Source organism: Montipora capricornis, chromosome 2, assembly GCF_036669925.1.
Source record: "Montipora capricornis isolate CH-2021 chromosome 2, ASM3666992v2, whole genome shotgun sequence".
NCBI lineage: Eukaryota > Metazoa > Cnidaria > Anthozoa > Scleractinia > Acroporidae > Montipora > Montipora capricornis.
In genome coordinates this window covers 35,600,181-35,624,416 of record NC_090884.1, presented here as the reverse complement: position 1 = coordinate 35,624,416, position 24,236 = coordinate 35,600,181, and the positions used below count along the sequence as shown (strand labels likewise).

Genomic DNA, 24,236 nt, shown 5'->3' with positions numbered 1-24,236 from the left:
TGCTGCACACCAACTTGCAGATCAAGCATTCCCATGTGAACAATAGAGCTCTAAAGAGATTCTTCTTGCCAGGCGAAAGTGTGAGTGAGAGCATGAGCATGAGCTTGTTGCTCAAGTTTACACATACATGTACATCATCAATAATAATAATAATAATAATAATAATAATAATAATGCTCTTCCAGTCCTCTCCTATTTGATGTGGACTCAGCATTGGCCTATTACAGAGCTTAGAGTGATCGACAGAGAGGCGAGAAAGATAATATGTGAGAACGGAGGGAAGCATCCGCTAAGTTCGACGGCTATGTTGTATCTACCCAGGGACAAGGGTGGGCGTGGCCTACGCGCAATTGAGCAAGAATACAAGCTAACAAAAATCAAATCTGCAATTAAGCTGTATGAGAATACAGATCCTACCATGAGGTTAGTTCAGAAGTTTGAAGAGAGGGCGAGTGAGAAGGGATTCACTTCGTTGGTTAAGGAGGCATGCAAGTACGCGGAGGAGCTGGACACGGGTTTGACTTTGAACTATCCGAAACCGTCATGCAGCCCGCGCCAAGCTCCGGATACAGAAATTCTAGGGAAGAAAGTTAAGGGTTATTTGAGGAGGACTGTGACGGAGAAGTTACAGGAAGAGATTGAGAGCGAGCAGTGGCATGGTCGCTTTCTGTGTGCACGGTGGCACGACAAAGATCTGAGCATGGATGAGTGTTTTGCTTGGCTACGGGAGTGGCCCTCAGCACCCACCCACACGATTACCGGGGTACTGGAGCTTTACGAACAGCTCACCCCTACTAGAGTGTATACAAAGATCAAAAAAGGAACTTCACAAGGAGAGATCACGTGTAGGTTGTGCGGAGGCGCTGCAGAAACTCTTGCGCATGTTCTTGCAGGATGTCCTGCTTTAGCACAGTCCAAGTACTTGGAGCGACACAACGCTGCACTTAAGGTGTTGTTCTTTGAGGTGTGTAAAGACCTGCAGCTAGTGGACTCAGTACCACCATGGTACTCGTTAGTGGGACCCAAACCAGTGTACGAATCTCCGGAAGCTCAAGCTTACTGGGATGTACCAGTGTATGCCGAACAAAGCTATGTCAAGGCCAACAGAGTGGACGTCAGATTTGTGGATCACAGGAGGAAACGAGTCTGGGCAGTTGAAATGAGTTGCCCCTGGTTAGACAACCGTGGGAAAAAGGAGAGGGAGAAGACGGAAAAGTATGCTCCACTGCGCTGGGAGTTAAGGAAGCAGTACCCTGGCTATGTCGTGGAACAGTGCAACGTAGTGATTGATGTGCTAGGCGGTTGGTCTAAAGATTTAGAGAAAACAATAAAGAAACTTGTGGGCGCTAGAGGAAGGGAGGTTCTCAGAAGGATGCAGAAAGCTATTATCTCAAGTTCGCTTAACATAGCGCGGGCCTTCAAGGCCATCGTCAAATAATCTTACGAACTTTAGAAATTATAGAGTGTTAGAAAATTTTAAGGATTTTTTTATTTATTTATTTATTTTTAAATTTAAATTTAAATTAGAATTTTAGGATTTAGGATTTTAAGGATTATTATTGTTATGATATATATATATATATATATATAGAATGTATTTTATTATTTTAAAACGCTCCTTTATATAGAGACTTATGTTCCGTAAGAGGACATAGGCTACGCTTTGCGCCCTATGTACTTTTAACATTAGAGCATCCATACGTGTATACTGCAGATAATAATGATAATAATAATAATAATAATAATAATAATGATAATAACAACAACAACAACAACAACAATAATAATAATAATAATAATAATAATAATAATCACCTTATTTTAAGTTGCAAGGTTATTTAGCCAAGCACAAACTTGTGCTGTACTAATTGGGCAGGCTACAAAACAGCTGAAATCAGAACAAATCAAGTCAAAGGATGGTTTTTGAGGAGAGGGAAATATCGGAGTACCAGGGAAAAAACCTCTTGGAGCAGAGTAGAGAACCCAGAAACTCAACTCCCGTATGGCATCGAATCCGGGAATCAATCCCAGGCCACATTAGTGGAAGGGGAGTGCTCTCACCACTACGCCAGCCCTGCTCCATACATACATATATAGATATATATATATAATTGCTGAACCTAAAGCTGAACCTAAGCTAGCACTTTATGCTTATTTCAGGGAGCCAAGTTGAAATCAATGTCTATTGCAATAAATTAAAGGAAGAATACTAGTAAAGTTTGTATTGTTCTTTTTATTGTAAGTTGTTAATATAAGAGTGTGATTTACACTATAGTTCACACAGCACTACTTGACTCGCTGCATGGCAAAAAAGCCGCAATCATCAAAATTGCACATCATTCTCCACAGAAATTGTCATAAATAAACTAATAGCAACAATGACCTGCACTATCCTGAATCCACAGTCTCTCTGAAACTAAATTTCGTTCTAAGAGCATTTCAAAAGCAAATTGATGAAATATGCAACGTAAGCAAAATTCCATGTTTTTAAAGTATGAATACCTGTTAAACATGCTATAAATTTATATCTCTTACTAAATAAAGTTTCAGGAACCTTCTGTATGACTCACATTTACCAGTTCAATTTGTGGCACTTGAATAGACCTCATTACAGCTTGACTGTATATTTTGGTTTCCCATTTCAGACCATGTTATGTCACTCTAGAGAACAGTTTCTCTCAAATGTGGTCTTATGCACGTGCTTATGTATGAATAACTTATGAAAAAACAAAAGGAAACATTCCCTTGAGAACATCACCTGGTCTGAAATGGGAAAACAAAGCATACAGGCTAAAGAGGTCTATTGAACTGGACAAGACAACAAGAAGGAACAGCCCGGGAAATCAATATTAGAAACTAACTAAAGATATTTTGTGTAACTCTTGATAATTATTGAGAAGACCACGCTATGGGAGTCTAGCCCATGCATACTCTACACCTTTTTCCAAAAAATACTTAGCAGACAAATATTCTTTTGTTTTTATTCATTCTAGCCCTCTATGCCTCGTTCTTAAGCTTAAAATTCAAAAGAATATTTTGCCTTCAACGAGGCATCAAGGTCTAGAAAAGTTAGAATATCTTAATGGTGGCCATTTTGAAAAAAAGTGTATTGCAGAGGTACAATTATAATAATATGTCCATTGAAATTGTTTTAACAAAAAATGGACACCTTTATGACTGACAAGTAATAAGTACTACCCAAATAGTGTATGTACAAAGGCGATAACTAAAAGCTTGTTTGTAAAGTTAACTGTACAGCATGAGGTCAACTCCTATCAAAAAATTTCACATGGTTAGAGATCAAAATAATAATGTCTGTCGAGTAGAGGGAAGCGTCAAAGCAATGCCACTCTTTGTCACGCAAGTCCACCTTAAACAACATTAGGGAGCTTTAAGCAAGGACGATGACGCCACAAAACGACAATGAGAACGCCACAAAACAATACATTTAATTAGCAAGAACCATGGCTTTGCACGCCCTGCATGTGCGCTTTGATACATTTTTTTGCTGTTCTCATCCCGACAACAGCGTGAGATGATCAAATTTGAGGTCATGTGGAGGACACACGCATGTGACAACAAATTTTCAATTTTCTCTCCAAGGTAGGAGTCGCTTTCAAAGACATTTGATCATATATCAAGGCCAAAGCAGGACGTGGCCAAAACTGGAAACAAAAATTAATCCAATTAGGTATGACCCATGTCCGTTGCACATGGTAGACACGTCGCAGATATATCAAATGGCGCGGCCGGAAAATGCTTCATGTGTTTACAATTTGCGTGAGTTACATCATGCTACGCTTACTTCTTAAATTTTTGCTACTTTTATGCAGGCATATTTCAATTTCATCGATTTCCAGCTTTTAATTGTTGCTTATGCTCTTCAAAAGATTCGACGGAGGAGAGTGATCGCCATGGCATTTTACATGAGACGTAGACGAAGGATTCGCAGAAGGCTTTGGCGTTTACCTCGTCCTGTGAGTTCTGTGATGGACAAAATAACTGCTGATTCTGGCTGTAGGCCGGCCCAGACGAGTAGAATGCCAGGGAATACGTAAATGGGTGGAATTGATCAGAATTATATTGAAAGTTTCCGTTCGCCATGTTTCTCTACTGTGCGGCAGATTGCAAAATAGAACGAGTCTGTAAAATGCATGAGTTTTGTCAAAGAGGTGTCGAATGATGGTTTGACAAAAGCTTTTGTTTTATGGCCTTATGACCAGATATGACCAGATATGACCAGCTCTGAGGCAGAACATCGCCCTTTTTAATCTTATGTCCTCCACGGCTCGTATGTCCGCTGTCGCGACATAAGGGTCGCGCTTGTCTTAGAGAGGTGATGAAAGTTTTATGCCTATCCAAACATCTATGTCTTTCAACGCAACCCCTACCTAAAATATCCACACCATTTTCAAATTTATACTTGAAATGTGGACTCACACTTTCCATGCCTGGCGACATGGAGTAATCGCAAAATTATTACAGTAATAAGAAATAATCTTTTTAGACGACGTTCTCACAGCCATCGTCGTCATCCTTGCTTATTACATGTAGGTCCCTATTGTTGGTGATAATTTAACACGGAGGCCAGCTATTTAAACCTTATTTGTCCATTGTACAGGCTTCTCAATCAACCCGATAGTTCATAAATTAAATTTATTACAACCTCTATTTTCAAAATACAGTTTCTCTCCTGACTAAATTCTTGCCTATTATTACAAGTAAACAATGCCATTACACATGCACCTACATTTTAGATACTGGAGACACAGAGTCATTCCTTTAAATACGAGATGTAACCACACAAGCATGCACATTCAAACCTTGTAATAGATAAGCATTTTTGAAAGTTTAAAGTCTTACACATCTATGCACAACAGAACAAACGTGTACATCTACCTCAGTTCAAGCAGTCTGTCAAGACTATCATCACCAGTGATATGCAGAGCCCTCATTTTACAACTCTCTGCAAGTTCAACATTTTTTTGGTCATCATCTAGGAGAATAACTTCATCTCTTTTAATCTTGAGTTTCTGTTCCTTTTTAATCTGGCTGACAACAGATTCAATGTGCTGCTGTTTTCCTGTAGGAACAGAGAAAATGGTTTAAGTCCCTATAGTTTTTCAAAGATAAAATTTTTTAAAACTTATTTAGCAGCGGCTTAAACTGCGATAACTAAGGTCTACAGTTGTTGGGACTGCGGAGATACTCAAGGAAATAATCAGGGCTGTCATTAAGTTTTGCAGCAGGTGTAACACTCAAGATTTCACTCCTAACATGTAAATACATGGCCAAAGGCCATGCAAACGAAGGCCCAGAGAGCCTGAGCCCCTGGGGGGGGTGGGGTCTGGAGCCATGCTTCCCCAGAAAACGTTTAAAATTTAATAGACCCTTGGACATGCATCTTCCTGCACTCTGAGGCACAATTTTGTTATTTTCTCAATCAAAAAAGTACTGAAAATAAAACAGGGCAAAAAGATAACCTTCCACAATGTATAAAGATAAATTGCAGTACCCAGATGGAATGGTCACACAACAAAGAACCATGAAAATGGTCAGCAGAATCCCATTGGTGCAGTGAACAATGGGTTTTGTTGCTGAAAAAGGCATCGGATACCCTGGTCCCAGAGATTTTTCTTGAGCTGCGAGAGAAGCCACAAAGCAACAAAGACGAGTCGCAAAGCGACGAGAAGAAAAAACCTCCGGTTACCTTGAACTTGAATCTCACTTTCATGCAGACACTAGCTGTCAAACGCATCAAATTGATAATTACAAAAGGGACCAATGGCAACTTAGCAATCACATGTCCCCTCGCTAATGATTTGCATGTTTGTAAAAATATCCAATCCAAGCCTGAGGGTCAGATCTGACCCTGGTGTCTGCACGAAAGTGAGATAACCAGAGGTTTTTCCCTTCTCCCCGCTTCGCAGTTCTTTTGAGGCACTGGAATCCAACAACAATCGATCAGGTATGTTCTCCAAAAGTTTTTGTTACAAAATGATTTGGATTTTTACCCAAAACACGTCTTAGAATCAATAACACAGACAACACAAGGCAGCAAATAAATAAAATTAATATCAATTTGTTTAGCTCCGTGAATATTCATTCTGCAGCAACCATCACCCTTAAAATTGAGGGCGTAACAGGTCAGCCGTAACAGGTTTTACAGGTTACAGCCCCTAATGATAGCCCTGATAATGACCAATTTTCTTGAGAATCTTTATTTTAGGAGAGGGCAAAAAAGGTGTAAATTCAAAACTGAAGCACACTAAATTTACACGTTTTCGAAAACAGTGTAAAGCAAAGTGTGATCATGTGATCATCTATTCCGTTTATGATCCAACACCCCCTTCCCCTCCCCCCCCCCCCCCAAACATACATTATGGATGTAATTCATCAGCTAACGAATGCTACAAATCCTTTCCAAATGCACCAACAAAATATGAATTTGCCCATGAATTAGCTAGGAAAAGGTTTTTCAGAGGCTTTCAACAATAAAATTCCGTGGAGTGGAATCTCTAATACCTTCTCTTGTTACCCCTTTCACTTCTCTCCAAGTTCCATCAGTTCCTCTGATGTGAATTCGACCGGTATCGCTCTCTGGAAAGGTTTCTTCTAAAACCTCCCGAACAAGGGAAACCTGAGGCGACTGAGTCACCACAGCAACGTGAAGGTTTTTGCACTCCAAGGCAGCTGCCAAGAAAAGCTTGAATGTGGGTCGAACACGCGATGCCAGAGACTTAGCAGTGAATTGCCAGTTTCCACGAGTGTGTATGTTTATGATTGTGAGATCAAAATCTACGGCGACTAACTTGACACTCAGCGACACAAGCTTCTGTACCATGCTGGCATATTTGTCCATTTTCTGAATGCTTCGACAGGATTACAGTTGATACTTCATGTAGAGGAGACTGAATTGACGTTTTTAGTGGGCGGCTGTCACGTTCAGTGGGTACTCGCTGACACATAGTCAGACACATAATAATCGGGGTTAAGGTTGTTTGTCTGTTGCATTTGCATGATAATGTAGCATTTACATTTAAATGATATGGAAATACTTGGAACAAAACGTTTTATTCCCAAAGGATGTGCATTGGGTACAACAGCAGCCGCCGAATACGAATACAGCCGTCTCTCATTCGATCACCTTCCCTGGGGGTATTTAAGGCCCACCTTCAACCGACAGGCTTTGGACTGGTTTTTTTTTTCTTTGTTATAGAAATTCGCATTGCTTATCGTAGCGATCTGATTGAACGAATTGAAGCTTTGGCAGGATTTTCATACATGAAAATTGTTCCACGGTACGCAATGCCTGTGGGGTGAAAGTGGGCCTTTAACGTCCCCAGCGGCGGTGGACGATGAGAGGCGGCTGTAATTGCAGGCTAAGTAACCCGAATCTGTCTATAAAAAAGAAAGCCGTCGTCACAAAGGGAACTAAACTCAACTTACTTCTGTGGCTGGTTTCCATATAACTCAGTTAATTCTTGAAACTGCAGAAACTACCACTTAAAAGCGTACTTAGTAGCTGCTGACTTATTTAAGCAATAGACCACAAGTTTCTATGGTTAATCGCGAGGTTTAAGGCCTGATAAACCACGCGGGATGTTCCAACATCCCAAGTGGTTTATCATATCTCTAAACCATAGAAAATTGTGGTCTTTTATATAATAATTCAGAAGACGCCCGAATTTTCCATGAGTTTTACAGGCACAATAAACCATATCTGGTTGACCAATCAGAGAACACCCATTGATTTGGCGCGAGTCAATTAAGAAAGATATACGATCACATGGTCTGCCTCATGCTCATCTCACGTAAAGATCTTAAAGGCGATTTCCAGTTGAAAGGAGTGTTCCAATGTGGCAAGAAAAACCCCCCTCGATTTCCTTGATTCGTTATTTAGGAGGCTCAAATCTGTTTCAACACTTTCAATAAGAAACACTATTAGAAGAATTGATCCCACAACAATTTACCACCGGGTAGTTGTGTTGTGACCGGGGTTGTGACTTTATGTAAAATAATAAAATTCGCCAAATAGCGTGACATAATAGGCTACCAAAGCAATTGGCGATCTATCTAAACACATACTATATTTTGAAGCAATGCATTTTGTTGAGTTGACGTTTCATATGTTTCAACATACACTTTTAAAAGTAACCGTTATTATTTTGAAAAACCTTAAAAAATGTAAATACAAATAAAAAGAGGTCTGGGTTTTAGAACTCGAAAACATAAATAAGAAGTGACCTATTAATAAAGTGACAGCTTATCACTGGTAAGATTAGCATTAAGAGCGGGTTTCAGTTCTTACATAAACAACGTTTCTTTAATTTTACAGTGACAAGAACTGAAACCAGTTCAAGTCTTATCTTACCAGTGATAAGCTGCCACTTCTTATTTTATGTTTTTCGTTCCAGAATAGATGTGGCTCTGAATCCGCTCCAAAGATTTTTTAATTTTATAAAGAGCTTCACTGATCTTAACCTGCTGATCAGTTTCCAGCACTAGAAAAATGATGGTGGTCGTCGAGTTTAAGCCTTTCCTTACAAACATGAGGGAATTTTTTGGTTGACTTTCCCGTTGATATGTAAGAGTTATCGGCCTGAAGCGAGGGGTTATGTGATTTATTTCCCTTGTGCGTTGCCCGAGGGCAACGCACGAGGGGAATAAATCACGTAACCACGAGCTGAAGGCCGATAAACGGCTTATTTTTACATTGGCGAGGCTTCCTCAAGGGATGCAAAAATGCACTGAAGAAAAATTTCTCTATTGTTCATCCTTCTTTTGTTTTTAAACACTCCATGCTGGCACTGGTGGGATTCACAAGGTCGCATTTCGAATTACTTGTTCGTCTTGTTCGAAGTGAATGCTAGGAACAGGCCAGCAATGTTGAGCGTTTCAGAGTCACAACTGTTTATTACTCAAAGCAGTTTTAGTGGCCACACCTCAACAGCCCATTTCCGGGTTGCTGCTTGCCTGAGTTTCAAAGCGAGTTCTGGTGCACAACCATTCAAATGGAAATGAGTTGCGTATTCTTATGCAAATCCAGCTCATTTCCCTTACAATAGTTGAGCACCAAGACTCACTTCAAAACCGAGACAAACAGCAACTCGGAAATGGCCCATTGAGCTTTCGGAAAACAACTTTGAATCTTTATTTGCGGGTGCAGACAACGAGAAAGCAGTTGACAATTTCAATTTACGCACCGAGAATCTTTTGACCGACCTTTGTACAGATAAAGAAGATTCCGGCCGAGGGATCACTACTGTAACCGACTAGGAAATTCAGGCGAGGAATGAAGCAAGAATACCACAAAACACTAAAAGGGCAACTTCGTGGAGTACACGAGTTTGGGATGAGTGGGTTACAGAGCGAAACTGGTTACCAATAAATGACGGCGACAGTTTCGTGGTAGCTCCAAACAGTGGAATTTTAAAGACACTGTGCAATCAACTGTCTGAAAAGCTGGGTGCGGCTTTGATTGTTGGCAGGAAGAGCAGGGCTAATGAACAGCTAATTTAAATGCGAGGGGATTATGTATTAATATGCAAGTGGGATAAGTCACTTATCAGTCCCCCTTGAATATTAACACATAATCCCCTAGCATTTAAATTAGCTGTTCATTAGCCTCGCTCTTCACTTCAAACAATCAAAGCCGCACCCAGCTTTTCAGACAGTTCATTTGGGGGTTATGTAACATATTCCCCCCGAAAAGAACAAAGGAATCCGAGCTCATGTAAAAATAAGGTGACATATTACACCACAACAATGAATGCGTCTTTTTATGCGAAAATTGGTGTTTTATATGATGCCATAACATTGCCGTTATATGAAAACGTTACGTCGTGAAGTCAAACCTTGTAATAAGACAGTCTCTTGAAACTGTTGGAAATGGTTTGAACCTCCATAGGGTGGTCAATATATTTTGCGCAAATCAAGCAAACATCTTTTCGGGTGCTCCAGGAGCCCAGGGCTCAAATCTCCCCGCGGAGTGCAAATTGACGATGTGTTTAGATTCTTACTTTTATATTGTGAAACGAACTTGCATAAAAAATCCTTCCTCAGCTTGACTCATTTTCAAAAAGAGGATGAGTTTTATCCATTCCAATATCTCAAATAATTACAAGACGTGTAAACATTCAAGTTTTTTCCGAAAAACCTCTTATTAGTAAATGAAAGTACGCCCGAAAAGTTGCAGCTCTCTTCATCAATCAGACCCAGGTAATATCATTGATATTTCCGCATATAGTTTTCTAATCTCAGAATGAATTTTACAAATTACCTACTATTCTAAAATAATTTCATGAACAAGATCTCAAGCGTAAATAACTCACAAAAGTAGGACTTTATTTCAGAGAAAATTAATACAATTACCCTTCATCGTACTGCTCGCGCACAGCGACCCAACAAAGCGACAAAGTCCTATAACAGGATGCAATTATTTCGATGTAAGGATATCGTAACTGATCAAGTACCTATTTTTATCATATGACATTTGTGGATGAAACACTTACTACTAGATCGGTTGCATAATAATGGCCTGTAGTTCAGTTATTAATTATGAAAGCTACTCTACAGAAAATAACAGAAACAACATGGTGATATAGTAGGATCTGCATTTGAAATCTAAAACATTAGCGTTGCTCCCCTATTTCGAAAATTGTCCAGTACAATTTCGTTTATCATGCTACTGAAGCAATGAAAATGAGTAATAACATACAACAAGACACCGCTCCTATTGGGCCTTTCCGTGACACCTTATTCAAACCTTTCATTCAAACGATTGCTGTCTTGACTTGACAAAAACCAGTTGTCGTTGTCACCTCGCTGGTCGAACTTCCACCATTCCTGGTTTCCCCAGAAGTTCCCAGGAAACGAATTGTCACGATCCCAGTAGTGGTCATCGGTCCATTGTGGGACCCAAAAGCCCGGATTGCATGGCACGTAGGAGCATCTTACCGGGAGCTGGACGGATTTGATGAAGCTGGCACCTGTGTTACAGGTGAACTGGGCGGTAGTTTTCTTAATGTCGGTTGGGCGAGGACACATTGGGACAGAAATGAGGGTTTTGCTGACACGACCAGCCCACATTCTGATATACTTCTTTTCGCCGAAACAACGTAGATCACGCACAATGACGTTGCATGTTCCATTCCTAGCAAAGACCACGTTGCTGTAGAACTCGCCTCGAATTGATTTTTGACTACGCATGATCGGTCCAGTTTCCATATTATGGTTAGGTACTCCTTGGTGGTTCAATATTTTGTCCTTAGTAAAGCCTGGATATCCCATCATCTTCCCTTTGGTCTTCAGACATTTCATCGAACCCACAGGCATCGTATGCATCATAACTGGCACCATTGGTCCCATGACATGTTTCATTGGTTTCAAGCCATACTTCATTGGTCCCATGTAATTGTTCTCATCATGGTGCATCATTCCTGGCATTTTCATTCCGTATTTCATCGAAACCTTACCGCCCATGGTTGTCTTCATGTTCCCTCTCATCGAAAATAGTCCCATGTGCATAGAACGGTGAACTATTGGGTATATCTTTAGCCCTTCAGGCTTCCAAAGAATCACCTCCGGCTTTTTCTTCATTCCCATACGTTTTTCGGGTGAGTCTTGTGGTGTCATCCAGTCTTCTCCAACATTTCTCATCTTCATTTTCATCGTCATCTTCTTCATCATTTTTTCCTTCTTTCCGGCATGCCCTTTACGCATGTTTGTTTTGTCGTCAACAGAAGGCTCAACTTTCCAGCAGTGTTGCTTACACATGAGGTCCTCTTCACATTCATCACAGGAAGGAAGGTCGAGTTGATCATGATCGCATTCATGGCCTTCGCAGTCCACGGTTATGATATCAACATTGTCTTGCAAGGACTTCCTTTGAACTGTAGAGCAGAGAAAAGTAGACATGTTAGATGGTTTTGTATGTTGGCTGGTCTTTCACCTTACAAGTAACCGCAGAAAAAAAAATGTACATGCTCTACTAGATGAAATAATAGTATCCATGGTGGACGTTGAAACACGCTCCGTATATAGTAGTCTCTAGCACCTTCTAAGAAAAGAAAAAAAATAACAAATACCTGTTGGTTGCATGATCCCCTCCATGGCGAGAAGAAACATTGGGCCAAGCCAAACCTGATAGGTCTGGTTAATAAGCGGTATGGATGACAGATCCTCCGTATCTGATCCAAATATGCCATATTTGAACATCTCTGTTGACATCGTTTTCTGCGCATGGAGTAAGGCTTTGGTAACCCTCCACCTCCACACCCCATCGTGCATGTTACAGGTGGCAAGTGCACTGGATGGTACTCTACCAAAATTGCATTCTTTTACGGTTTCAATTCCGGTTACAGGTACTGTTTTTCCGTCTGGACACAGAAGAACAAACTCATCCTTATTGTAAGCGTTCTGCGTGATTGCATCATCAAAGGTGTACCAGTCTATGAAAGCGACATCTCCATCTCCTTCTTTGAGACACTTCAACGCGCCATGGTAGTCGTAATAGTCTTCATCGGCACCCGTAGAACATTTGTTATCACCAAGGCCAGCGCAAAGATCGCACAACCTTTCTCGGTAATATTTGAGATTGATGTCGTTCCACTGCAGGTTTTGCCATTGTTGTAGAAGCCAGTGATAGCGGTCGCTGAGCAACGAGAACCTTGAAAATGTAAAATAACATAATACGATCATTAAAAAGACGTCGTTTGCCGCTTGTTAATTCTAATTAAATTAACTTCATGTTTTATTTCATGATTTAAGGTTTCAAAACGAGAGTTGCTTGGAGTCCATGAGCTGGAGCATTCAAATATAATGGTCCAAACCACAGAAGACCATGTTATTTTTCAGTTTTTGTTTATTGGCTGTAACATCTAAACACTGAATTAATGAAAACTAACCGTTCTGCACAAGCATGAAATTTGTTTCGTTCTCAGGGGAAAATATATAGGCACCATATGGAATAAACGTGCCTGGGAATGTCTCTGATCGTGTCCACGGAATGCCTGTCCAAACCTAGCTCTGCCTACTCGTGTGTTGTTGTACGAGCCCATTCGTAGCCGAGATGGACTTTCTAATCATGGGGTCCTGTCGAAGCAGTAAGGCTTTTTTCTAAGACGGTTCAATGGAAACTTTGAACCTTTCAAAGCCTCATGCTCTTTTTCCCACTGGGTAGCCCTGAATATTTTCATTCTTCTTTGACGAAAGTTGCTTCATTTTGTGCAAAATCTGCACTTTCAAGGGAAGAACTAGGCCCAAAAATTAACATGCTCTACTGACTGGATGTAGCGTCGTAGCTATTTTTTGCAGCATTGAAAAGGTGCTAAAGAGTTGACACCTTTGCATCCCGTTGATCCCGAAATATTTTCATGCTTCTTAGTGACAATTTCTTCAGAATTGTATCGATTAGTGCAAGGTTCTTCCTTGCTTTCATGTCAATACTGTGGCTAGTTACCTGATAAAGATGTCCTTATGCAGGGGCTTGTGATCTTGAGTGTAATCGTTATATTCATGATCTATCCAAGTCTTAAACACAGTCCAGGCATTATCCATCCAGTTGCTGGTATAATGTTCCAAGTCTTCCTTTTGATCCCAAATCTTCCCTGCCCAGCTCAAAAATAGTTGCCATTCAATCTCGGTCCAGTCCGCTGGTTTCTCCCAGACCCAGCTAATCATGTTCCAGCCGGGTTTTTCCATGCCGTAGAAGTCCTTCACACCACCGTAATGGTCCCAACTGAAGTCTTTTTTCACCTAAAATAGAACGGCCAGCTCACGTGTGAACTAAAGAAGCCTTAAGTAGTTTATCCTGCACACAGGCTCTCTTGCGTGGTCAACAGCAAGAGAATTCCTGAGCAGTTCACCCCACGCCATTCCACGCACGGAGAGACTGTGTGCAGGCTATGAATAGTTCTTCTGGCCTCGGTTGTTCAAAAGGTGGGTAACGCTATCCACTGTATATATCACTATCCAGCGGATTAACACCAGCAATACCAATTGAGTTATCCAGTGGATAGTGCCCGATTTATCCAGTGGATGGCGCTATCCGCCCTTCCAACAACTGGGGCCAGGGAGGAAATGAAACTTCCTATACTATCGATAGCTATTTCTAAATGCTATTCTACGTGACGTATCAAGTCAAGCACAACGTGTTTCTAGCGAGGAAATTAAACGGAACTTAGAAACCACTTTTTAATATATTTGTGAAACACTAAGTGTCAAAAAATTGTATGAGGCATCACTTTTGGAGACGAGGGAATAGTGAGGGGAATTTATTCGTTGTTGTCAAAAAAGGCATTTTTGTGATCTCAGTGGCATCATATTTGTTTTGCTAAAGCTATATCGGAAAGGTGTTTGGCAAGTCATAACCAATCCACTGTTGTTTTCTCTTACGTCTAATACGAACATCACACTGATAATAGAAAAACGATCTACTCTCGGGACTGGTTCAACAATGGAAAAGAATGGTGTATACAATAGTACACTATGCAGATGCATCCGACACCGAGCTAGTAAAGTTAAGAGTTACGCACTACCTGAATTTTACTCTAAACTGACAATGATCAATCGAGTAATCACCATTTAGAAATGCGATGTCGCGCCATTCTTATCGAAAGAAATATATTAATTCTTAAAAAAAAAACTCAAAAAGAACTGTGATCATCGCTTATAATATTCACCATTTCCATCAGATCTTGAATCTTTGGCGTAAGATGGACATTTGTCGTTGGCTGCTCCGACATCAGGATCTGTGTCATCTTTTGGAATTCTGGAGATTCGAAGTCATGAACATCATGCATTGATTGGTAGTCATTGACAGCGCCAGCCTCTTTATCTTGCCATTTGATCCAGAGAGGTGTCGTGTACCAGTCCTCCCACTTGACTTTCTGAAGAAGCATGTCCCAGTCGAAAGTGCGCGAAAACAGCGGGTGTTTGATGAGATCTACTGATTTCATTCCTGGAACGCAGCTTTCTCCAAAGTGATCACTGAAGATAGGAACAAAAAAAGAGTAAGAGTACAATTTACGTCAAACGGTATATTTCATCAGAGAGAAAAGTGATGGCACGAGAACTTGCCTGCCACTATAGCTAATAACTAGGGTTCAAATTCTACTCCAGTTGATGCTATTTATTTGCTTTGGAGTTGGTTATCGGCCATTCTGCTCAACGAGTCTATCATCCGGATGACCCGGTTTTACACAAGACCTTAACTTGGAAAACTGTAATAACTGGAGCTTGTATTGTTATATGATAAAAATATCATTATTATTTTCAATTCTAGTTTTCTATTCTTGAGAAACGACGATTATAGAATAGTGGTCAATATTGTGTCACATTATTAAGCTTTCCTCCGCCTTCGCCGTCCTAAGACACAAAAAAACGGAATAAGCTACTTATGCGCTAACTACTTTAGAACAAAGTTAAGTTTTGAAGCATGTTTGATGAGGTAATTCTCTCTATCCGAGTCTCAGGTTATCAATGCTCTGCGTAGCCAAGACCGCAAATGAAGATAAATGTTTTAGTGTAACACAAATGTGAACACATTGAAACTTGTCATCAATTTTGATTTTCGTTCCTTATTTACTTTCTGGAATATTCTTTTTTTTTTAATTTGTCATTTTCTTTCTGGAAACTTCGTAAACTAACTACTCAATCGATAGTGAGGAGGGGGCCAATCAGCCTGCGCGATTCATGATGGCCTTCAACTACGACTCTTATCTGTGGAATTCTATGGAATATGCAACTATACAGGTGGAAAAACCACTTACACGACTGATTTCAACGGCGATCCTGAGCGCTCTATCGTGCCATTTGCCATCAGCCATCCCATGGGGTGAAGAAATCCATTGATTTTGTGAATTCCCCCATTGCACATCTTCCAACCACTCATATCTTCGGAGAGCTCTCTTTTGTCTTGTCTGAGCTTAACACCAATGGTAATACTCTCTGTCCATGGAGCTTTGCTATAATAACAAAATGAATCTCTCAATATTGTGTGGTATAATAATCTCAGAGATGAAAAAATGGGGAGAGGATTGGGGTCAATTGCGGCTGGCGAAATTGGGCAATTTAAAAAGCACTCTTGTCACAAAGGTATTTGCATGTGGCAAGAGAATATGGTAAGAGACTCAGCCAATCCTTGTGCCTCATGATAAGTATTTGAAATCTATTTTTATGACAAAAAGCTAATAACAGATTTCAAACAATTTTCATCGGAATAGGACAAAATATGGGGGATTTGCTCCCTTCCTTCATATCCTCTTGCATGTGGATGTAATGTGCTCTTCTTCAGAAAATATCTCTTATAGTCAACTGACTGTCAATTTTTTTGTTTATAGTCTCCTTCGCTAGTACGCTCCTCCTTTTGTAAAACAAACAATTCGTGTTCTAAAAGAACGAATATAAAGCCAATGTAACGTAACAGAGGAAATCTGCACAAGAAACGCTGAATTAATAACTTTTCTTCTGAAAGCATCTTACCCTTTGTAATTTTTTCCCATGAAAGGTGCTAAATTATGATCTATTCCTGCCATGAACATCTCTGTCGCATTAAGGTCAACTATGTCTGCTAAGTTTTTCGCCACCAAGTCCACGCACTCTTTTTTTGAACTGGCTTTCACACATCCCCAGGAAACATTCTGTCTCAACTCTGTTGAGAGAGAGATAAGGTTTTCTTTCCAGACAATTTACTGCAATAAAAAAACGGGGCACTGGCAAAACAACTGGTTCCCACATCACTTGTATCTAGAGATTTTACTCAAGTGTCCCACAAAAATTGGATAACGTTAACCTTGACTTTTTATGTTGTTATAAAAAGGAAGTTCGCATTTATAGAGCAAAAGGGGCAGTTCAGAGTATCAACACATTTGCACATGAAAAATCCGTGATTTAAGTGCCAAATTACTCATTCATTCCTTTATCTAGTCAATCCACAAAAAACAGATTTACCTTTGAGTTTTTACTACATTTAAGGTTGTTGTTGAAGTTAGCTTTTATTACTGTTGATGATAATTATAATCTCGTCATAGTAGACGATCTCTGCAACCTTTGCGTCCCTGATAACCATACCAAACTTGAATGCTTGACCTCCACAATGGCTGTGGAAGTAGCACCATTTTACGAGGACATGAAATTTCGTAACAGGGTCGTAACAAGGTATGTGGGATAAGGGATCAAAGGCCTGAAAAGGGACGGGATCAGAGATCAGTTGAGGGATCACAGCCCTGGGATCTGGAACCATAACGCGTGGGATCGGGATCAGCAGTGTTTTTCATGGAATCAGGGATTAGGGATCAAAATTCTCATCGTTTTTGCGATCAGGGATCAAGATTTTGGGTAAAAATATGGTATCAGCTACGAAAAAACATACCTCGTTACGACCCTGACCTAATGACGGGCTGTAAACGATTTAATCTTCGTTTCTCATTTGTTTACAGAAAGCGCTAACATCTGAAATATGTATAGCAGCTAACATATTGGGACATCTTAGTTACTACATCTCACCTGTAATCCCCTGGAAAGAATCAATTGTCATTTTACATTTCTTCACTTCCTTGTCTCCAACAACGCAGATAAACGCGCGAGGCTTGGGCTCGAGTTGTTCACAGGTTTTCCAGATATCACGATCAAGGAATTTAAGGAGAGTTCGATTTTCCTTGAACCAAATGAAACAGTAAATGGTTGTTGCTTTTATCTCAGTTCTCGATTAATCTCTCTCCGTGCCGTTGTTGTTTTACAGAAAATAAAAACAACTTACAAGGCCGCCTTGTCTAGATTGGGCCGATTTCCACTCACAGATCGATTGTGCTCAAAATCCCTTAGAGTAAATTTTAGAGCAATGTCCCAAGCCTCTGGGTAGATAGAGCTAATGTTCAACTGAACTGCCTGCCTGGGTTGGCATTATGATGGTGTGGGGACTCTATATCATGCGTATCTGTGCTATTCTTCTCAAATGGCGTTGGTATTGAATCCGCCATATGCATGTAGTAGTTTAATACAGTTTCCAAATACAGCTCAGGGTGATCTTTTTATTCAATTACCTTTCAAAATCATTTGCTAACAGCATGATTTGATTGGGCCAAATCGCTCCAAGATTAATTTGAAGCTATAAAGCTCTATTAACAAGAGGAATAAAACATACTACCACGTTGTTGTGCTTCAAAATCAGCTAAAATCGGCGAGTGTAGTATTAGTTCAATGCTTCATCCATCCCGGCTACCCTTTCTTTTGTCTTAAGATTGCTGGGTTAATGGAACAGGACCAACGGATAAACAGTTCCCATAAAATGGAGCCAAAACAAGATCAAACTTACCTCATGGATGGTCTCCAGCGAGCTGCTGTAATCCTTGAAGATAAGGTGACTGCTCTTCATCCAGTTTTGCACTTTCCACGTTGTCTCCTCCGGAACGATTTTTTCTTCACCTTTGTGGTGATCGTCTTCATGGTCGTTTTTGGCGCAGTAGGGACTGGAATCGAACAAAGTGAACCCATTCGTAATGGTGCCTGGTGACGAAAACGTCTTTGAAGCATTCTCAAGGGCCCTTATGCAGAGCGTAATCCATTCTTTTGGCTTGTCCTTAGATACTATCAAAACCTAGGAAAAAAAACAAATGCCATACACCATGACCATAACATTCGCTTATTGTACGCAAGGCTAAATTTTACTTCTTGGTGTTTTTTACTCCTTACTTTTCTTTCCATCGCGTTTGTCCGCTTCATTTTTGTCAAGTCTAAGACTAAAATGGAACGAATTTAAATTCTGATAATTCGACGGGGAATGCTATTTCAAAGTTGCTTTTAAGATGAATTAAATCTAGTGAAGATCCTCAAAATCATTTGGTTACTATTCCTCTTTAAACCACGAGACGTTTACATCTATGTCACCGGAAATTACTTATTAGGTACACTGTGGATTTAAGTCAGCAAAACGTCCGTTAGTTGCGTGATTACATCAAATAATAGCCTGACAGACCAAATATTTTAAGGGTACTGACCTGAGGATGTTCTTCGGCTAAATGGCAGTCACCATCGTTGATATTGTCCCAATCCAATGACTTCTTCGCCTTCTTGCACACAAGTTCAAATTCCTGAGATAGAGCTTGAAAGTTCTTCATAACGTCATAGCTGTGAAAGAATCCCACATCCCCGTGATTATCACGCAAGCACTTCAGTGCGCCTGTGAACCCATAATGGGGTTCCTTGTCAGATAGAGTCATACAGAAGTCAAAGTCATCTTTCGGTCCTGTGAGTGAGAGAACAAAAGACGGTAAGCTGATAGGTAGACAATCGCAGAAAAAAGACAGAAAGATATTTTCAAGTTAACTTCCTTGTCTACATCTAAAAACACTTTTTTTTCATGAGGTGTAAATCTTTCTATTACGTCTCTCTCCCTTCCCTCAAAAAGCAATGTTGAGATACGGCTGGCTTAAATGTGCCACCTCCAAACAACTTTGCAGTTGAGATGGGTGAAGAGAGGGGTAGGGGACTTAGCTTTCTTTAGCAGGTCATGATACAAAAGAACGAAAAATGGGAAGGTCTCAGCCGGGAGTTTTTGTGATTTGATTTGATTTACAGACTTTGCCAGTCAAGCTGACAGAGCGCCACAACAGCTTGCGCCAATTACTGTGGCCCCTTTTTTTTTACCCTCCGAACCATGATACTCAACAGAAGACAGACCACAACACCGGGAACTACGTGCCCTACTCGTAGCGACACGGTGTGTGGGTTCAAGTTTTACGTCCCACAGGATTAAAGACATCGAAGGGTTGTGCGACGGGACCTTCGGCTTATCGTCCTTATTCGAGAATACTTGAAAGTCTAACCATTTGCAGATGTAGTTACAAAGGCAGCACTTTCTCCTCGGTTATTTAAAGACCCCGAGTGTTGGTCCGGCCGGAGTTGAACTCACGACCTCCCGCGTGACATTCCGGTGCTCAACCAACTGAGCCACCGGTGCGCGGTGGCTAGGATTGTTATGACCGGTCCCTCTCTAATCACCCCTTCCGGAGTAAGTAACAAAACGGTTAATTCCCCCATTTTGAAATGGACGTCACAGAGCTGAAAGATTGTGTTTGTATACGGGAAATCAGAAGTCAAATGACTTGTGTTACATTTGAAATGCGCAAACCTTAAATGGTGAAGGTCTTCATTCAGAAGTTGGGAGATTTTAAAGTTTCCATCGTACATTTGACTGTGCACTTAAACAAATACTAGAAAGTACTGTGACTCATTTCACTACAGAAAGTTGCAGTGATCATGGATGTATTTTGATCCAAGTGGAAATTTTAACAGGCCCAAACACGTTCTTTAACAACTCAACAGCTAGAAGAACTTTAAGCCGGAAAAGTTCACAAAAAATTAATATTTAAATGATTAATAGTAGATGAACTTAGGGAAAGCCCAACATCACGACACCTATCATAAAGAAAATGCCTCTTTTTCGGATAATTAAAAAAGTTGAAAGTTTGATGGGTCTTGTCTTGGCTGTTTACTCAAGCAAGAGAAAAAGGAAAGGAATGACTAGCCGGATGTAATTTACCAGCTAGAACAAAGTTCGCACACGTCAAATCGAAATTTTGTTCACCAAGGTTTGAACTTGGAATTTAAAACTTCTTTCGAAATATGTTACTTTATCTTATTCATCTAAGGTTACGCTGCATGGCTCAGGCTTTTAAAATCCTCAAAAAAATATTAAACAAAACCTTTTGCCTCCTTAAAAGGCCGGTCTGGTTCTCACCTTCAAACCTGCCAGAGCGATGTTAGAGCCGGAGTATATTTCATCAACAAAAACGAAGGAAATACATAGGCCTGAAGAAACTTTAGATAATAGAAAAGTTTAGAGAGTAATCTCAATAGTTTCCCGAGTCATCTTCCACTGCGAAATATGTGCAAGTTTTGTTTGTTTTCTTTTGCAATTCAATTAAAAACTCATGATAGAGACATTTCTCGCACAAAAGGCTGGTACATTTTATGGTAGAAAAATGAAATCCTACCCCGATTTCAAGTATTTCATGCGTAACAAAGATAGCTGAATAACTGTTGTAGAAACGCCATATCATTTGTATAGGAAACGCCCTACAATGCTTTTGTTACACAACAACAGTCAAGAGAAGCAGTATCATACTCCTCAGTGAACTTTTGACCTAGCAGATATTAATGACTATGCGTGTGATTTTAATCCACTTATGTTCCGTAGTCACAAGCCCTTTAAAAAAACCGGTTCAAGAGGATTTAGGTTTATTCATTTCCGTTTTCAAAAAATTCTGACCAATTAAAAGTATATTGACATTGATTTAATGTTTTATCAGTGCGAAGGGAAGTCCTTGTGCTATCAAACCTTTCCTTCCTAGATCACAGGTTTGAATAAATTAAATGATTTCAACAATAGATATACTCACAACGTCTCCAAATATTAGGTATTAATGACTTCATTCTAGATATATGAAACGGTGAGTTTATTTAAAACCACTGGAAAAGTGGTAAAATTCTCTGCGGTGAGACATTTTTAAATATGGACAGACCTCGAGGGTAAAGTTAGAGAACTCTTAAATATGTTTTTTTTTTTTTTAATATCGGGTATAATAAGGAGTAGCGAGTAACAAAAGTTACAAACAAGCTTATTTTTGCTTACCTTTGCATAATCTGCACAGAGAATCCGGATTGGTCATGTTAGGATTGTAGTTGACATGCTGTACCCCTGGGACACAACTCTCCTTAAAGAACTCCCCAGCACTGTCGAAGACGTTCCCGACCTTTGGGACAACCCCATCGTGGATGAGGGAACACATCGGTGTCTTGAATGAAGCCATTGTATCCATTCCATAATGGCACGATTTTTTCTGAGCCATATCTAGGAAGGAGTTGATGTCACTGTTGTCCTTCCTCGCCAATACAATGGAGTAATGTTTTTGATAAGTGTCACTGTACTTCTCAGTCATGATTGGAATCAGGCCATCGTACATCCTGCTTGCCTTGTAGATCTCATCTCCTTCTGCCATCATGACGTCTGCTTGTCCAGTTTTGATGTCCTCCATGCAAGCCTCTTTGGATTTCTCCATGACACAGCTCCAGTGCAGGTGAGGGTTGACCATGTAGTTAAACTCTGTAGCCATCCTTTTGCACTTTTCCAACTCACACGGACTGATGACGCACCAGCGTACCGAAGGAGCGTCGTCCATTGCTGTGTGGTGGTGCCGACCCATCTTCACTCTTACGGGTTCTTTCCATTGTTCCCTCTGCACATCCTGTCTTACTTTCCAGTTTTCAAAGTCAAAGTGCTTTTCCGCCTTGTTGATAGGTTTATTGGCATGCCCTGTCCTTTTTTTATTTCCCCAACTTTTCCTCCCTGTTCAAGTTCAATGAAGAATGAAGAACAAAATGTTGCACTCATTTGGAAAACTAAGTCCAGAAAATGTTTTGCAATCATGGGCTTGTCTGTGATTTACTCGGAACACATGCATTATTCAAGCAATACTTCGTTGAGTTTTTAATCAATTCGGTCGACTCAAAATGCTTCTTCGGAAGGATATCAATTTAGACTGGTAAAAATTGGACTGGACTCTCGACTACGAAGGCTTTTATGACTTCTGCCTCATCAACTACGCCTTCCAAAACCTCGATCTGGCTGTAATTTTGGAATTTGGTAACTATGTCAAACCTGATAAACGTTCTCACCGCTTTATTAGGTCTACGGCTCTCTATCCAAAAACGATTTAAAAATACAATTAACATCCATTAGAAACGACCTCAGAGTTACAGTTTTGACCCCATGTCGAATTTTACGACGTAAACGCTGAACAGTCTTAAAAAGGAGAGAAATAATAAAATAATCGTGGAGAGGTTATTAATATCTCAGCATCTCCGCGAGCAACACAACGCCTACGAAAACGTTACCTGGGAATCCATGAACCAGGGCGATGGCAAAACACAGCAAAAGGACAAACGCTTTCATGTTGCAAAGGCTGCCCGTAGAAGAGCCGACTGGGGAATTATTAGATAGCGCCCAATTTATATCCCTCACAAATCACCTGATATTTTGCAAAAGATATCTTTATGAACAGTTTATTTCAATTAGCAGCGAGTTCCTGTTATTTCTCCAAATGGCCATCAAGATGACGTTTTGGTATTTGGACATGTGATGAAACGTGCTCGATGGATTCTGAACTCTGGATTGCCTTTTGACGACTTCAGTCATGGATATCTTCTCACATGTTTTAAATGTGTCGTAACTTGTTAATTAGTCTAGATAAAGGAAGGAGATAACAGGAAAAGCAATCAGGGAAAGTTCCGGATTGCGTCCAAAGGATTCGTTTTCTCGCAATTGCCGTTGACTGTGGTCTCGGGGTGCGGAGTGATACATGAAATAAAAACGCGTCGTTTAGTCTCCTTACTTCTCCCCTTTCCCGACAAAATTAAGTGAGTTCCAGCAAATACAGAATTGTAAAAATCCTGGAAATGTTTACGCACGTATGAGAGAAGATGGAAATAATAATAAATGACCTTGCGACCCGTTATTGGTTTGAGGAAGAGGGAACAAAGGCTGTGGAGGCGTGTAACTCTCACGAGATCGCTTGCAGTGAATTTTGCTACATTTATAAAAGCAACGCATCTTGTTACTGTTTGTAAACATTCCACCGAAAGGAAGTAGAAAGATCACGCGGAGATAAAAGGAACCTTCAGTCCTCCGCTCTTTGTTATGAGAATATTACGCGTGCTTCTGGTGTCTTTGTCCGTGAACTGAAGAAATATCATAGGGCACTGTTGTGCTCAGACGAGCTGTACTCGTAACTTGGTCGGTGACCTGGGTTAACGTTTTTCCAGATGTTGTAATTATAACCTGTTTTACTGTGGGACGAAAGCCCTCCTTTTTTATAGTCATAGCCTTCGCACGGGCGGGTTGTTCAGTTCTGGGCTCTGTTCCAATATGCTTTGCGCGCGCGTTGGGCGTTGAGCGCGTGTGTGAGTGTGCGAAGAGGGTATTCTTATCCTGCCACCCTATTATTTTATGATGGTTAGCGAATTGTTAAATAAATAAAGCAATTCGCGGCCGAAGCTAACTAAATGGGATGGGCCATCTCCCTATTTATTTTATTTACTTATTTTGCCTCCAAAGCCGCTTGAAATCTAGGGACGTTCTCAGAAGCACAACTTTTCGAGCTTCTTAAAAGGCTGCATGATTCAGGCACAGAGGAGTGTGACTCCCTTAGTACTTCATCGGATTTATGAAAAGCTGA

General features: G+C 40.4%; 3 protein-coding genes across 3 annotated transcripts; 1 reads left to right on the top strand and 2 right to left on the bottom strand.

Annotated features, from left to right (window-relative positions):
• The first annotated feature begins 199 nt into the window (after positions 1–199).
• LOC138037225 (uncharacterized) lies at positions 200–1,438 on the top strand. The gene has a single exon (XM_068883199.1). The coding sequence runs from the start codon at positions 200–202 to the stop codon at positions 1,436–1,438; it is 1,239 nt and encodes a 412-aa protein (XP_068739300.1).
• Positions 1,439–2,218: 780 nt separating this feature from the next.
• Positions 2,219–6,876, bottom strand: LOC138020036 (uncharacterized). The gene is made up of 2 exons (XM_068867034.1): positions 6,526–6,876; positions 2,219–5,083 (listed from the first exon to the last, which is right to left on the bottom strand). Exons 1-2 carry the CDS (start codon positions 6,860–6,862, stop codon positions 4,896–4,898), a joined length of 525 nt encoding a protein of 174 aa, XP_068723135.1. The 5' UTR covers positions 6,863–6,876; the 3' UTR covers positions 2,219–4,895.
• A 3,450-nt stretch (positions 6,877–10,326) lies between these two features.
• On the bottom strand, positions 10,327–23,052 carry LOC138020252 (major yolk protein-like). The gene is made up of 11 exons (XM_068867263.1): positions 22,897–23,052; positions 21,635–22,348; positions 18,999–19,246; positions 18,317–18,598; positions 17,509–17,659; positions 16,486–16,654; positions 15,774–15,968; positions 14,685–14,991; positions 13,463–13,758; positions 12,090–12,670; positions 10,327–11,894 (listed from the first exon to the last, which is right to left on the bottom strand). The coding sequence occupies exons 1-11, from the start codon at positions 22,952–22,954 to the stop codon at positions 10,759–10,761; spliced, it is 4,137 nt and encodes a 1,378-aa protein (XP_068723364.1). The 5' UTR covers positions 22,955–23,052; the 3' UTR covers positions 10,327–10,758.
• Positions 23,053–24,236: the final 1,184 nt, after the last annotated feature.